This window comes from Anabas testudineus, chromosome 4 (assembly GCF_900324465.2).
Source record: "Anabas testudineus chromosome 4, fAnaTes1.2, whole genome shotgun sequence".
NCBI classification, from domain to species: domain Eukaryota; kingdom Metazoa; phylum Chordata; class Actinopteri; order Anabantiformes; family Anabantidae; genus Anabas; species Anabas testudineus.
The window spans coordinates 1,959,611-1,976,748 of NC_046613.1; the positions used below are offsets into that span (position 1 = coordinate 1,959,611).

A 17,138-nucleotide genomic window follows, 5' to 3' on the forward strand; every position below is an offset into this window, starting at 1 on the left:
CAGGATATATTTTTATAGAGAGCAAAATATTATAAGTTATTTAAGGTTTATGTTAAAAAAATTTAAGTTTTAAAAGTTTTAGTGTGTTCAATAAATGTTTATCCTGTTCGGCCAGCGACCTAAAGTGTGTTTTGGATTTTGGCCCCCTGTGCAATTGAGTTTGACACCCCTGGTATAGAGGATTAAAGGTGGAAGGAAGGTCCATGTATTATAAGGATCCAGAAATAACTGAACTGACAATTTTATATGACTGTTACTCACACTGAAGGGTTTGATCTTCTAGTTTAATCATGAATACAATAAATAAATAACTGCTTCAACAATATTGAGTTATTTTATAAAACATCAAAGGTACAAGACAGAAGATGAAAGGAGAGGCAAAATCAACTGTAATTGTAAGAGAAATGAAAAACATCCAAACAGCAAACACTGCATTGGTCTCTTAAAGAGAGCTGAAGTTAAAATTCAGAAACTCAACTTAGTTTAGATCAGTTTTGGACTAGTTTGGGTTAAATAACTCAGTATTGTTAAAGCACTTATTTATTTGTCACCAATTCCCACAATAAAGCTTTGATTTGGACTTCACTCCTCTTCTTAATAGAATAAGGAGCTTGGACTCACACAGCATTCAGAGTCTACTATCAACTATAGCATACTGAAAAAAACTGTTCTCGAGAAAACAAGCAAATTGAAACCAGTGGCATCATTGCTTCTGTGTCCTCTCCCTTCTATTCGTTCAACTCAGAAGCATAGAGTGGTAGTTTCAACTCTCTAAACTACCATCATGCTACTACTGTTACTAGTCCATCCAAACACACTTGATATTGCAGCTGCTTTTCTTAAAAAAAGTTTTGTTTTTTTGCATTAAAATGAAACAGGAGGAAGTGAAAATTGTGAGTAGCTTGATGTTAAGACAGTCACACAGTGTAGTAGTCGCAGCCTCTCATCAGCAGCTGTGCTGCATCCCGTGTGACAGGTTCAGGGACAGTACAGAGTGTGGATCAGATTTGATCCAATTGGATTAAATTGATTGGACAAAATGGGAAGGTAATGCAGAACTCAAAGGGAATGGTTGAATTTAAGCTGACATCTTAGAGGGACTGGCTAGTAGTACTACAAAAGGAGAACATGATGTTTCTTTGTACTTAAATGTATTGATACAAGTTACTGAAGTAGTTCTCATTAGAAGATACTTTTAATATAGGAATTCACAATAGTACAGAAAACACATGCACATTTCCTATGGGAAACCTCTTGTCAAATCTCTTCTTCCGATCCTCACACTCTGGACCTTACATGTTTTTGAGTCAGTGTACAGAACAGTCACTTGTGGGATGGAACGTTAGGTCCATAAGTAATGGTACGAAGATCTAACACTTGGAGACGACAGAACTCTGACAGTACTAATATTTTTGTTAAGCCCTCCTGCGTGTTGATTTGCTCATGTCTGCCTTGATTATTGCCTAATTATTTGGTTTGTTATGTTTTAATGGCATGTTAGTCCAGGCTGTGCATTTTCCTTCATAAACACTGTTTGAATGCCACATTATTCATATTTCCCAGTACTTGTTTGGTATATTACTAGTATGTAATGTGATGCCAGGTTGAAGCTGACTTGACTCTTTCTTGCATTTCCAGATATCTCCAGTGATCTGTGTACAGCAGCTCTCTCCAACTTGGACGGAACTGAAGCCAGGACGTGGGGAGATGCGTCTCAGGACAGCAGATGAACATGGCTGACTATATATGCTCATACTGTTGGACTACAAAGATTTTTGTTGGATGACAAACATGGCTGATAACTCTATAGTTTTTCAACTGTAATTTCTTAAGCTGGTTTAAATATCAACAGCTATTAGTTTTTTTACTTATAGTTCTTCCTACTGGACTTCAAATGATGCCTGTCTGATTCAGCCTCTGAAAGAATCTTGAACCTTAAATGCTTGACTGTAAATTCATGGAAGTACCAGCTGTCACCTCTGTTGGACTGAACACTGCAAGGATCTGGACACTAAACTTCACATTCAAAGTTGGATCAATCCTGACTACGTACTGTAGTGCATGCAGGTGCAGAGTGGTTGCCATTCCATTTCTGACCTGAACAACCTTGCGTTACAAAATAAATTCCATGTGCTGGTTGTGAGCGGGCCTTAGCAAGGTGCCCTGTTGTGCTGCTATACTGCGCTAAGCGAAAACCTTAAAGACTCTGCTGCCATGCTTCAGCTTCTTAAGCCTTTTAGATTGAAACTATAGACACTTAGCAGTAGCTGCTGTCTCCACAGAGACCTATATGTTGTCTTGCTTGCCCTGTCTTCATCACGGTAGAGCACCAACATAATGTCATTATGTTCCATTAGATATAATATCTCAACGTGCCAATCTCTCATGTAGACATGCAAGTCTTCTAGATAAATTGCTCTACCATATAGTGCAGTATTCCACTGTCTATGAGAATGAAATGTGAAAAATCATTTGGGCAAACATGTCATGGGAAAATGGCAATAGACCACTAACAATGGTTGTTTTTGCATGTGGTTAACATGTTAGCAAATACTTTCCTATTTAGACTTGGACAGTGCATTACACTGGAAATCAGTTTTTTCTTGTAACCTGAAGAATGGAAGTTGTTTGCGTAAAGGCACTTTATGTTTCATCAAAAAACAAGGTTGACGAGAATGGCAAGAAGACGAAGAGCTAAAAGGGGAAACTGCAGAGTTGAGTGATATTTCAATGTGGATTTGTCACTTCGACTCATAAAGTATACAAAGTGATCAAAAGCTAAGTTTTTGTCCTGTGGGCAACAGTTTTTATTCTATTTATCTTTGTCAGTCAAGGGCACCCACATTATTTTCCAACATTAACTATGTGGAAATGAAATAATTCAATCATGTGTTGTAGTTTATTCTTTCTGCATGGACAGTGGATAGCAGAAGGAAGAAGTCAAATGGCTTTTGATGCAAATTAAGCATTGCTGCAGCACATCCTTAGATGAATGGGGCAGTCACGTTTAAGGAAAGAGATTTATCTCTTGTGACATGTTATGCTACTTGGACTCATCTCGACATAATGGGATTTTCAGTAGCAAGAGCATTTCACACTTTGATTTGCTGCATGCCAGCTGCTGTCTATAGGCACGACATATTCGAGCAATGTGTTTGTGATTTGTGTGGATATAAACACTTCATGTACAGTAACTCAGTTCAGATGCAATCCAGGCAATCAGAGACCAAAATGTGTGTTTGTAAGGATGTGGAAGGATGTGTAGACTTTAAAACATTCTGCGTCAGCTATTTCCCATTTGCAATGTTCAGAATATTGTCTTAATTCACACATATGTCTTCTTATCCTAGCATTGGCTCATGGCTAGCGTTCAGACACAAACCTGATCAGACACCAGATTGATTGTATTGTAACCTGGGAATCCCTTAAAGGATTCGAGCACTGGGTCGTTTTGCTGAATCTAAGCAATAGTTCAGCTTTGCAATAGCCTTATCACATTCATGAGAGTCTTTTGAAGTCCACATCAGAAGCGTTTACACCAAGGTTTGTTTGTTTTTTTTTTAGCCATTTGTATTGTCACCATAGTTCATGTAGGCTGAAAAGCATTTCTGTGACAGGTCACACTCATGTCCTTTTTTTAATGTAAACTACAGTATCTTGCAAGAAAAGTCAGGGAACTGCCTGCTTGCAAGTGCTGCAAGTGATTTTTCAGGGAAATGCTTTTTAAGCAAGCAGCACCCGCGTAACAACTGTATAGGTTTCACCTTTTCTGAGAGAAAAATAGCACTGTACACCAAAAATTCACTAAGAGGGCCAGGATGAAATTTTGGTAAATGTAAATAAACATCAGTGTTAGTGTAATTTTGTATATTTTTGAAGTAAAGATCCACTTTATGTATGACTGCTGTATGGTTGTACATCATTCTGTCTCAGAGGACTTTGAGCAATTTGGAATAACGTCATGGAATTCTGCAGACTATTCGCTGAGGGATCTGAACCAGCACTGCTGTATTTACACATAGAAGGCACATCATGCCACAGGAGGGAACCCAAATAATACCTGAGCTGGCAGTTTAGATGACCTCTCCTTGTAAATTATTAAAAATGGAATTTCACCTGATGACATAAGAAATATCAACTTTGTTTCTCTTTAGGAAACTTCAGTCTCAGTAACGTCAGCACATAACAGATCACTCTTTGACAAGTCAGAGTTGGAGCACCAAGATGTAGAAAGTACTGCAATTAGAAAAGGGATGGATGGATGGATGGATGGATGGATGGATGGATGGGTGGGTGGATGGATGGATGGATTAGATAAAATAAAAATGAAATAGATAGAAAGATGCCAATTCTGTCACAAGCTGGGTTCCCTTGAGTGAGTGAAAAGTCATAAACATTGATATCAATCTTACTGTATAGAAGAACACTCCTCTTGAACATGCTGTATATTTTGTTTATCCTATGTTACATGAAAGATATTGTATCTTTTGAAGGAAAATATTTCTATTGTACTGCATCTTGCTGCAATTGAATTGCCATTTTACTATATTATAGAATGTATGAAGTCTGTATATTGTATCTGTCATTGTAATGTACATATTGCTTCATTGTGATAATATGCATTTACAACATGAGTTTTGTCACTGTTTTTTGTATTTAAACATATTCCTGGGATAAAAATAACAATCACCCTCAGAATGGCTAGACAGTGCAGCTAAAAGTAGAAAATAAAATTAAGATCATATTATCTATAAACTATTCTCGCTGTCTTTTCATATTCCCGCACCAACTTGAGGGTTTCTGCCCCAAAATGTGCAGCAATATGTCGGTGAAGATTCTCAGTCGTCCAGGTGACGTTATCTGGAAGTTGAGTCATGGCAACTGGACTTCCTTTGTGTAACAAGAAGAAAGTCTAGTTGCCATGACTCAACTTCCAGATCTATAAACTATGTTGCTTTCATCAGACAACATCTTTGATAGCAGCCACTATGAAATAACACCCTGAGCCAGACTATAAAAAGTATTATTGTATACAAGTAAAACAAGGTTTCTGCACACAAAATACACTTTCAGAAGTAACCGCTTGTTGGTTTCTCGCTTTCAGCATCTCTAAATAATAGTAATAGTAAATTTTTTGTTTTACTGCAACAATGTACCTAAAACACAATATGATTCTCATGGACTGAGACCAAAGTGGACCTTTTTAGCTTGAATGAGAGCCGTTTTGTTTATCAACGATCAAACTCTGCATTTCAGAATTATTCTTAACCTTATTCCCCCTCTGTGGGATAACCCCCATCAGGCTTTGCTGCCTCTGGAACAGGACAACATCCATGAACTGAGGCTCGTGGATGCACCAGTTACTGAGGGGATGGATGATGATATCATAAAACAGCCTTGGTTGTTGAGCATAACCACACCACTCTTAAAATACATAGAGATACATGAAGCTTTTTTAAAACTGCTACAGCTGGATTGTAAGCTCCAAGATTTGGGGTTCAGTTTTTTGTCCAGGGACACTTGAACAGGAATCGGGGAAAGAGGGAGTCTAACCACCAACCCTGGTGTCCATGGACGACTGCCCTACCAACTGGTTCACAGTCGTCCTTGACATACACTTGTGCATTTACATCGGATATGGATATGGTTTTGTTACATTGAGAAATGTGCCTTCTATAAGATGGTAGTCACTTTAATTTCAGGCTGGACCAAAGCAGTTGACCTAATTTTCAGCAATGCGGTTTTGATGCAAACCTCCTCCAGTCATCAAGCATCCACTCATAACTTCTAAAACAATTTTAGTCCATCTTTGTGCATGAATTGTCGTCGTAGGCCCATTCACAAGAGGAAAGTGTTTCACTTGTGTTGTAGCAGTGAATTTGGCCCACCTGTGAGACAGTGGGAAAACATTCTCTTTTCTGTCTGCTGAACAGAAGATTGAGGCGTAAACATGCTTTACACTCGGCGAGCACAAGCCCCGAGACAGAGAGAGAGAGAGAGAGAGAAAAAGAAAAAAGCACAGTGAGAATGGAGGAGATGTGATGCTTTCCAACACCTCTCTGTGTTCTCTATCTCCCAGACAAGGCTTGTGTCAAGAAAAGATGGGTGTGCGCAAGCACGCTTTTGAAGTCTGTGCCAGCAGGCGGTGGATTCACACACTATCCGAGAGGATTCCTCCCTGCGTGCCATCGCGGCTTGTTTTATTTTGATTTAAGACCATTAAAATGAAATGTAATTGTGAGAAGTCAGGCAGCGAGAGGAAAAGAAATCTAAAAGGCAGCGGAAGAACGGTGAAAAGTGTCACTGACTTTTCCATACGTTGCAGTATGTGATTAATTACTGTCATTAGGGTCATCTGACATTCCCACCAGGCCTCTACTCCCTGTCAAAGTGAAAAGAACAAGCTATTAATGTTAAAGCATAATGTATTCTCTATGTGTTAACTTTTACTTTCCGCAGTCTCCAGATGAAATCATAATTTATTATTAAAGTCTTAAATGCTCCAGATTGATGCAGAAATGGGTCAAGGGTGCTGTTTCCCAGCCACTTTCAATAAGGCTGGCACAGGGGCATGTTTACCACCGGGTTGCATCATCTCTCGATTCAACAACACCGTGTTGGCACTCGGAAACCGAGGAGACCAAATGTTAAGTGAGGAGAAGGATACAGTAGGATTCAACACAGTCTTTTTAAAACTTGTGTTCTAAATTAAGTTTCTGTAGCAACATATTTTTGAATGAATGAAGTGTCACATTTCCAACCAGACGGAGTATAAGGTGCAGGACTGACAAACCAAGTTTGGCTCCAGGTTAGGTTGAGGTAGGAAAAGAACTTCAGTTAAGTTAGAATTAGAGAGAGATCGTGTCGAGTGACTGCGTCAAATCTTTTCAGTTGTCAGGTGTTGACTGAAGGCCGGTCCCTTTAGCTCCTGCACCCTCACTACTGAGTGGTGTTGTGTAAGAGGTGCAGAATGTGGTTTGTCCAAACATTGCTATTTGCAGGTAGCTGTCGTTAATGAACTATTTATTCCAAGAGTAACTTGTTGGTGAAACTGGGGTCTGTAGCCAGTGTTACTTCTTTAGTCACATTCTTTGTTGATCCTGACTTAGAACCCAGTCTTTTTGAAAATGATTAAAATGATTTGACAATACATCCTGTGCTACTCAGTGGCGTATTAACTACTTTACAGAACAGAACTACATTTCTGCCTGGTGGTAGTACATTTTCACAGAAAGGTATTGTGATTCCCCATCACAACCCTGAAACACAATATTCATTGCTACAAATCAGTGTTGTTGTTATTTTATGTATAAAGTTTGTTTTTGCACACACTGTTTTTATGCATTCCAACAAACAGTAGCTCTGCCGATCACTTCCTTATTAGAAACTACCCTATTTGACCTGTCCACATTCAGTGCCAGGATGTTTGTCTGCTTCTCTACAGAAACTCCCCAGCTTACCCCTGCTTGACTCTCTAGTGACTCTGTTGGTGACTTTGCTGAGCCTTATCTCTGCCTGTTTTGTAAATGAGCTGTTTTCCTTCCGCTGCTCTTATTTTTGGACTTGACTTTGGCGCTAGTACAAAAACAACCTAAGTAAATGAAGGAATAATGGAAAAACTTTTTAGATTTTTAGTTGATCAAAACTAAAAAACTGAAACCCTAAGTTAAACAATAAAAGTCAGTAAAATGTGGGTATTGTTAGAGCTGTTTAGCTCCCCCCCCCCCTTCCCAGGTGACTCAGATCTGATTTTGTTTTGATAACTTTTTCATTTCAGATCTGGGCTTTTTATATTCTGCATGTTCCTTAAACCAATTTATATCCAGTCTCTGGCTATGCACCTGCACCTACTCAGAATAGTCAGAATAACCACATGGGCATGCCTGGTCTTTTTCTTTTTTTCTTTTTAGTATCTCACACATGTGCACGTAAGCATAGGGCCAATCTATTAAAGAGACCAAAATTACAGTTGAGCAGCATACTGTAAGAACTTATTACTTTTTAGATCAGAGAGAGACATACTTTCAATTTGTTATGACAGTAATGAGGGTAGGCTACCAGAAAAGATCATGTTGTTTGTAATTAACTGGACAAGTGCAGCACAGACTGCAAATTAAATATAATCTATCAGACAAATTAACATTGAAGTTACAACTGGAGTTTGGTCAGTACAAGATTATTTAATTGTGTATGGCTGTGTGAGCTTTTGTTGTTGTTGTACATATATAGCTTAGATTTCATGTACACGTGGGAGTTAATGATGTCAGCTGTGCTGACACTGGATACATATACAGATACGTCCTTACATTCTAATTCAAATATGTTCTAGTTTGTCACTTACAAACAAGAAGGTGAATCAATTCAAATGGAAACTGAGCATTATCATTTTATCGAGGAAGGATTTACTTTATTTTGTATTAACTGGCACAGTTTTTGATAGATGTACAAGACAGACGTAATAATCTGAGTGTAGTGCGGTATACATGGAAACATGCACATGCAGATGTAGTGGCAAGATGTTTATTGAGAACAACCATGAAAACCTCACAGTGCTAGTGGTAAAAGTATGTAAACACTTAAACATTTAGAGTTTTATAAGCATATACTTTTTAAGAAGTATCTGTGTTCATGAGTCGATTCTCAGATGGTTCCCAAGTTGAGCCGACTTTGAACCAGAACTAGCACCTAGTTTGTGTTGGTACAGTCTCAGTGCTTGTGCATATTTGTCACTTCTTGTGTCTCTGTCTGAGTGTGTTTCTTTCAGTGAAGCTGACACCAGGCTGTGACTCTGCCATCGTGTCTCCGCTCACGTAAAGTCCCACCTTACCTGCTCATCTGGTGACTGAGTACTAATGTTGTGTTCATCACAACAGAAGTCATCTAAAGGCACTTTCCAGTGTTTAAGGTTTAAATATACTATACAGAATTATATTGAAAACCCAACAACCCCACTTGTGCAAGCACTAGGCTTCGTTGTGAAGGAACAATACTTTCACATGTTGCAGTCCACCGGAATGCTCAACCCCCCCAGGTCTTCATTCCATCATTCACCTTGTTGTGAATAAATCTCCTACATATGGTGTCTGCTCTTCTAGAGGTCTGCTGCTAAATTATTACAAAGAACAATGAGTCCCTCTCGTCCTAGGCCTGCTAGTCCTTCACATCGCTGGTGAAGACATAAGAGCACTAGAGGAAAGAAAAAAGTGGAGATTGGTAAAGGTTTATTTTTTATTTTATTCTATTTTTTTTTTTATTTTTTATTTTTTTGCTTAAGCACTTGTCAGGCATGAAGGATATGCTCCTTGGAGACTTGGAGAAAATGAGAATGTCAACAAGAGATGTGTGTGTCAGCATGTTTCCTAGCACATCATTAACAATGGCCCGAAAGACTGCAGGAGCATTGGAGAGACCCTGCTGAATTCATACCACATTAGATAAGCCTTGTGCATGTCTGTCATGGAAAACGCTGGTGGCAGAGGATAGCAGTTTACAACCGCGATCTGCTTCAGCCCTGCCGTGTCTATGCATGGTCTAAGTGTGTGTAAGCTGTCCATTCGCAGCACGCCCCACAAGTGGTGTCTAGAGGGGAGGATCAGAGATCCTAAGACCTCACACCTGGGATTAATGTACAAGGCATTCATCTGAACAGAGATAATGAGAGCATGCAGAGACTGCAGCCGATTCTTCCTGCTTAAATTGAAAGATAAAGAGGTGCTTTTGGAAGAGGAATAAATGGAATTGATTGAGCTCACCAGGACACCTTTATCTAACGTCTTTTATCACTGCAGGTTGATCTGAAGTGTCCAGGCTGGCTACATTAGATGAAACATTGCAGTCCCATCTCAAAATCCATGTCTTTAGTTTCCTCTTGCCTCTGCCCCTCTGTGCGCGCGCACACACACACACACACACACACACACACACACATCACCCGGCCACTCCCCTCATGTTTTGCTCTCGTTTAACTGCTACACACACATACACATACACATTCACACACTTGAACACACTGTGGCTGGTCTGGCTTTCTCGTCATGTCCCAGCCCTCTGTTCTCTTAACTGGATCCGTGTTTCCCTCACTTTTTCTCGTTAGTCCCTCCCACTAAAAGTGCACAGAGAGATGCAAGGAAAACGCTATGAGAAACAAATCTGGAAGATGAGTCATAGCTACTGGACCTCACAGCTACCTCCAATTTAGTTGAATTTTGAGATCAGATGAAAGCAGCCCAAAACATCAGCTGAGCTGGAGGTTCACCTTGAAACATGCCAAAAAACAGACAGTCAGGACATGGCTCTGGATAGAGGTGGCATGATCTACTGAAAGGACTAGTGACACTAATCCAGTTCCCAGCTGAGAAAAGAATATGGCCCAAAATCGGTCTGCAGGCTTGCTTAAGCCAACCATGTCAACCTCCTGAAAGAGGTGGAGCTTATGATTACATCTGACGCTCTGTTAAAGCAGGAAATTACCAACCTCGGTATTTAAAGCAAGTATATCACAAACCAGTCAGTGCGACAGCTCTGACCTTGTATACATGAAACCACTACTGTGTCCATTCCAGTCTCTCTCAGGAGCCCCTTGAAAGAATTTATTCAAAAATTACAGAAATCCAATTGAACTTGAGGATCAACTGATGGGATTTGGTAGCCAAAGGTCAAGGATCCTAACATCTACTTGTACTCATAGATGAACTGATTGGAATAAGAGTCAGACAGGACAGAAATGCACGTAAACTCCAGCTTCACTGTCTGATTCAGCCTCAGATTCTAGCTTCTCGTGAAGCTGACATTAGGAGAGATTACTATTTCAGACGTTATTGGTAGATTTCTTTTAATTTATGTTACATTAGGTTTCTTATTTTTGTGTATAATATAAAGTTGTATATCTGCATGGTGACTTCTCAAAAATAGCTGGTCTCCCTAGACCCTTTCACATATTTACATACTTGTTTTTCTATGTTTGTTTGGAGGCTTGGCGTCAAAGAGCAACTGACTGAGCTAGGAATGAAAAGGTTTGTGGAAGTGTAGAGGACAAAGCTGGATAGAAGGAAGATAAGGTCTTGACAAAGCTTTGTTCTGCACAGTGAACCTCCTGAGGGCTGAATACAGAAAGACAGACAGAGATTGTGTGTGCGTGTGTCAGTAAGAAGACTAGAGGAGTCGTCCAACAGCCCGAAGAATGTGACAAGCATACTAAAGATCTCACAAAACCCACAGTAGAAAAGGAAAAAGAATTGCTAGAAGTGAATGTCTTCACTGTCCTCCTGCTACCCAGAGGGCTGTTGTGTATGTATGTAGTTGTCATCATTATGTATGTACAGTAACTACATGCATTATGTGTGTGTTGTGATACAGTGCATGGTGTAGTGTTTTATTGAAGCAAATGCCTTCACAACGTCAGAAAGAGAAGGTACATTCTGCAAACTCCCGCTATGTGTTGCATCATCACATGTCTGATTTAAGATTCAGATTAGACTCTATTGAGTCGATCGAAGTCCACTGGTCATGTAGCACACAAAGACAGATGTAAGCTATATTTTTGGAAGCCTTGCTAACTAGGTTAAAGTGACTTTTACCACTAAAGATCATTAGAGTCAGTGGAGAAACTTGTTAGGTGGAATACTTGCATGGAAGCCTTATCAGTCACGTGACCCTGTCATGTACTATGCAATGGTCCATTTAGGGTTTTTCAAAGTAATGCACTGTTTTTCTTACACTTCTACAATGCAGTTGAAGAAACTGCAAGAGAAATGCTGTCTGACACGGTGGTGTCACAGTGGAACCAAATGTTGAAGTGGACAGGAAACAGCATGCCGTGCTGTTTCTACATTGCACTTTCATCCATGAGAAACAAAATATGGCATGCATGCATGCATACCTGCATCTACTTTATGTGTGCATACAGTCCAAATACTGTTTTGGGTGCGTGGGTGTGTTAGTATGGGTACCTGACATAACATGACTTCACCACATTAAATGAAATTTCTTTGACAGTGTCTTTATAAAACTTAATTATTTCTAGCATCTATTTAGTCATGGTGAGATGCAAGCTTTCATGCAGTGAGTTATACAGGTGTTTCAATAAAAATTAAAGTTGAAATTTACTTTTTGAACTAATATAAAAAGTTCAACAAGTCAATTCCCACGCCTCATACATTGTGTTGTCTTCAAGTACACCTTGTGAACCACACCATCTGACTTTAATATTCATTAACACCACTTGGCAAGGCTTTTTTTGTTTTTTTTTTAAAGATAGATCCATAAACAGAATCATTGTAGTAACTGTTGCTCAGATCGTCGTTGTCACAATTTTGTAATTAATTGCAAACATTGTAATTAATTTGTTTTTTTTAGATTTAGGAAACTCTAAAGGCCTACACATACATATTTAGAAACAGAATAACAAAAACCCCCTAAGTTGTCTTCAAAACGAAGTGATTGAGCTGAAAAATCAATCATTTGTGTGAGCTGTATATTTTCAGACTGACTGTGTGTTGTTCTGTCTCGGCAAGTCATTAAATATTTCCGACAGCGCCTGAAAGTCACAGGTCTCGCCTGCGTCGAGATTTGAACGAACGGACCAATCAGCGCGCTCCGATGACGGACGCCGCCGGTTCCCCGTCAACGTTGGCCAATCAGCGCGCGGCTCCGTTGTTTGCCTTGCTTTTTGAATTGAGCTCACACAGCAGGCAGACACCTTGTCGAAGGAACTTGCTGTCAACAAACGAACGAAGTCACATTTCGACACATTTGGACTACTTTTATGCATAACTAATAACATGGATAGATACCAGACTTGAGGTTCAACGGCGAGATGTTACGTACTTTTTGAAGACTGTTTTTTTTTTTTTTAACCAAAGAGGGAGTTCTTCATTGAACTGTTGGCTTACTAGCTGAGAAGCTAGCTAAGTTAGCCAAAGAGCTAATCGAATTGAACTGGTTCAACAGCCAGTTTATCTCCCGTAGCTCCCTTTTCTGTTATTCGTTTATCCAGGCTACCAGCCAGCTAGCGAGTCGGTAAGTTTGATCAACATGAAGTTCGTTTTTATGGTGCAGTTGGGAATGCACCACCCTGAGCACCTGATGTTAGCTAACCTGTATTGACGTGGAGCAGTAGCGATTTGATGCAGCTTGCGATAAAAGTTGGAAAGCTACGCTAACGTTAACCCCTTGATATGAACTCTGTTGATCTATTAGTAGTTGACATTGTTTAGTCTTTTACATTTATACAAAGAACGTTTAGCGTTAACTAACAAGAAATATCAAGGGCGTCAGAATAAATCAATAAGGAGGTCATTGCGTGTTAGTCGCTGTTAACATTAACTATAATGATTTGTTCTTTGCATTTAACCGTAGCATTACATTAGGCTTTATTGTACTAACGCAACTAATCTGGATTAGTACATCTTTATCGTAAAAGCAACCAGAGGCTGGTAAGTAAACAGCCAAGCTAACTGAAAGTTTCAGTACAAACTTTTAATCCATCTTACCTAGTTTTACTAAAGTTATTATAGCTCAGAGGTGGGCTTCTGTTTCTCCAGCTGAATTGTCCCACTTTGCCGTCTCTTGCCTTTATTATGACACATGTCATTTTTGTCCTATTCTTTCTCGCTCCTCCCTGCCTTACCGTGTTCTCCCTCGGTGTCTCTCTTTGTTCAATCCCTGTAACTTCTGACAGTTTTGGACACTTTGGTGCCTTTTTAGGTTCCTGCCATGGCTGACAGCAGCATAGTGACTTTAGGGACAGCTCGGAGTCTGTTGGTGGATTCTTCCGTCTACGATTCAAGGATTGCTGAGACCACCAAGGATCATGTTTTTCTTGGCATGGCTGGTGAAGATGGGGAAGGTTAGTGTCCAGTGATCACCAGTTTTGCTCTCACCTTCCTCCACCTGTCTCTAACTATATCTGAATACCCAAAACAACAAGTAGAGAACACAAAAGAGCTTTGAGACTGCATTATTTTTGGTTAGGTGGCCGTAATTACACTCTTTGATATTAGTCTGGTAGTGGAGACATATGCCCATCTGCTAATATAGTGTATTATTCACTTTTGAGCTGTAGGGGTATCTTGTGCATGGCCCTTTAACACAAATGCTGATGACCTTTTACAAGCCCGGTCAGCCTGACAACACTGACCTGATTTCTGAATGTATTTCCTGCATCTTTGTAGGCCTTTCAATCTAGGTTCACAAATAAACCAGTCCACTGCACAAAACAGTAGTTTTAACCAGTTTCTGAAGTTTGCTTCACCTCTCATCCACCTTACGCTTACCCTGCCTTTGCCTTGTACCTCACTTGTAAGTCACTTTGGATAAAAGCATCTGCCAGATGAGTAAATGTAAATGTAATGGATCTGTCAGGTACTGTATAAACTAGAACTGTACTTGATACCTCGAGTTAACATGTTTGATTCATATTTATATGACCACCACAATCTTACATGGATGTAGTGCTGTAGCGTATATACTTTTTTGTCTTTGTATTTACTACCCATGTAGTAGGTACAAAGTTAACCATGCTGCCCATGTACAGCTTGTGTAACTGGAGTTACATTCAGGTCACTTCTCCAGGAATCTTTTATTTATGGTGAGGTTAAATAGCAGTGAATGGTGCAACTCAGTCAATTTGTATGTTCTCCAGATACTCTACCAGTTAGATCAAAATTCAGCATTGTTATCAAGTTTTGTGTTTGCTCAGTGGAGTAAGTTTGCAAGTCAGTGTCAATCAACATGCAGGCAATTTATATGGATTTAATTTTCTCGTGTGAATCTACTAATCACTGTGATTCCATTGTAATTTTCTTAATTAAGCAAGTTTGCTGTTTTAAATGCTGTTCTGACCTACATTTGAAGTGGCTTTATGAGTGTATATCCCCATTGTTAACTCCATTTGGTCTTCTCTCTCAGACATGCTGCCAAAAGTGGAGACAAGGGTTGTTCTGGTAGGAGAAGCGGGCAGAAATGAGGCGCTGGTCAAGGCACTGCAGGTATCTTTTGTTTGTTTGTTTGTTTGTTTGTTTGTTTGTTTTTACACTGCCTGATTATGGTAGCATTTAGCCAACACTGCTCTGTGTAATATGTGCTGCTAAGACAGCGGTCTAGGTGTTTTATTGGCAATTTACAGAGCTTTCATGTCAAGATGAGTGACTTGAGATTTTAAATGGCTGCTGGCTGTGGCTGGTATGTTTTACATCTCACGTCTTTTCCCCCAACTGACAATTATAACAACTAAATAGTAAATATTTGCTCATTACACAAAACATAAGGAATAAAAATAAGTTGAGGACTGCCTGAATGCATCATTAGTATTTTCAGTTCCTTCAGGATTCTTAATGTTCTGGTCGCAACAGTTCATACTCTACCAATCCCTGTGAGTTCCACGTGATGTTGCAATTTTGTCTAAACACTGCAACTTTTCTTCAAATTTGACAAGTGATAATAGTGCCACCTAAGTTTCACCAAGTGTAGCAGTCATACATGCTGCTAACTACCATGCAAGTCAAACCTCTGTGAATGTGGGAAGAAACTGATTTGCACTTCTCACAATGTTGTGATTGAACACATGGACACTTTTTTACCACAAGAAAATCATGACCCATGACCCATGGGTGTCACCCATGGTGACTTTTTTTTTTTTTTTTTTCTTCTTTTTTTAAACCATTTTTTCAGGCTGATCTCTATTCTGTGATTATAGACTTTTAATCAGGAAAAAAGTTTGGAAACACCTACACTTATACTTATACATATTTTTATAATGTTTCGTTTTCATTCAGTCAAATGATTGTGAATGGATCACAAAACACACAAAAAATGTTATTTTAGGCATTTTTGAGCCAGAATAATGGTCAAATAAAACGTTAAACTTTACCTTATTAAAAAAAACAACACCCTTTGCAGCCATAACTGCCTGGAAAATAATTTACTTTCTTCTGATCATTTTTTTGCAGATTATCATGTGTGATTTCTTACAGGCTTTCTGCAGCATTTTGCAAATGTATGCTGGTTAGGCAGTGTTTCCACTTTTCAGTCTAGCTTCTTCCACACCACTTTGGTGTGGAAGAGAATATTCTTACTTTTCCACCTCCATGCCTCACTGATGTTTTTAGGCAGGAATCTGCAATCTTGTCATGTGCTTTGCTTCTGAACTCTGTACTGCTGGTCTTGGTAGATCTAAACACTAAAGTCCACTGTTTGTGCATCTTTGCTCACTGAAACATTTTCCTCTAATGTACCAACCTTATGGACCATGTAATTAAGATTGATTTTTATTCTTAATTTACACTCAAAATGACAGGTCAGTCTTTGTATGGAGGAAAAGCCCAAAATAATTTCTGATCATTTTAAGATGTTTGAACACCTATGCCATGCAAAAATAAATTTAAGACCACCCACACTTGAATTTATGGAAACAGAAAATTGTAAAGTCTTTACGTTTAACACTGATTAATTAGCAAATACTAGTTGCTTTGTAAAAAGTAATCTCATCTTGATGATATACCTGCTTGTTACTTACAGATTAATAAGGAACTTGTTTTCTGGTGTTTCCAGACATTTTCTTGTGGGTGTGTTTTTAATTTTTTTTTTATATATATATATATATATATATTTTTTTTTTTTTTAAGTAATTTTACTACAATAATTGTGGTTGTCACAACTTCAAAAAGAAAGATTACTGAGATTGCTTTCAGATAGTCTAGAAGAAAAAAAAAAAAAGTCTAAAGTCTAAAAATCTTGACTGACCAATCAGTAATCTGCAGTGTTAGCATATTACCTGTTGGTATTGCCTCCGTTTGCTTGAAGCCATGATGTAAATAATACCAAATAAAGTACCAGGCACTATTCACAATCTTTACCTAATGGAAAATTAAAAAGGCAAAGAAGTCTTGAGCTGGTACCATGTGACCGAGAAGCACTAGTTAGGCTATGGGTATCATTGTATGGTTTTAATCATAAATATCTGATACTATCAGATCTTTTTGATGGTTTCCATTAGTTAGATCTAGATGCACCATTTTATATATATTAATGTACATCTCTGTTTTCCCATTCCATTAAGTGTAGTGTTGTCTTTGAGAAGCGCCATGTGAAGGTGATTTGGAGGCGTAGCAGGAGACTTCCTTCTCAGGTCTCTTGAGCCC

General features: G+C 39.0%; 2 protein-coding genes across 10 annotated transcripts in view; both read left to right on the top strand.

The window, feature by feature from the left end:
• Positions 1 to 2,510, top strand: part of mcf2l2 (MCF.2 cell line derived transforming sequence-like 2) — a 66,845-nt gene extending 64,335 nt beyond the window's left edge. For all 4 annotated transcript variants that reach the window (XM_026345534.1, XM_026345535.1, XM_026345537.1 and 1 more), the window contains exon 30: positions 1,639 to 2,510. In XM_026345534.1, the coding sequence (XP_026201319.1) occupies position 1,639 (1 nt within the window). In that variant the 3' untranslated portion in view covers positions 1,640 to 2,510. The remainder of the gene's footprint in view (positions 1 to 1,638) is intronic.
• Positions 2,511 to 12,683: 10,173 nt separating this feature from the next.
• Positions 12,684 to 17,138, top strand: part of ect2 (epithelial cell transforming 2) — a 35,636-nt gene continuing 31,181 nt past the window's right edge. For 5 of the 6 annotated variants that reach the window (XM_026346223.1, XM_026346225.1, XM_026346219.1 and 2 more), the window contains exons 1-3: positions 12,684 to 13,017; positions 13,705 to 13,846; positions 14,908 to 14,987. In XM_026346223.1, the coding sequence (XP_026202008.1) occupies positions 13,714 to 13,846; positions 14,908 to 14,987 (213 nt within the window). In that variant the 5' untranslated portion in view covers positions 12,684 to 13,017; positions 13,705 to 13,713. Of the gene's footprint in view, positions 13,018 to 13,678; positions 13,847 to 14,907; positions 14,988 to 17,138 lie in introns of all 6 variants that reach the window. The other variant, XM_026346220.1, reaches the window with a different exon arrangement.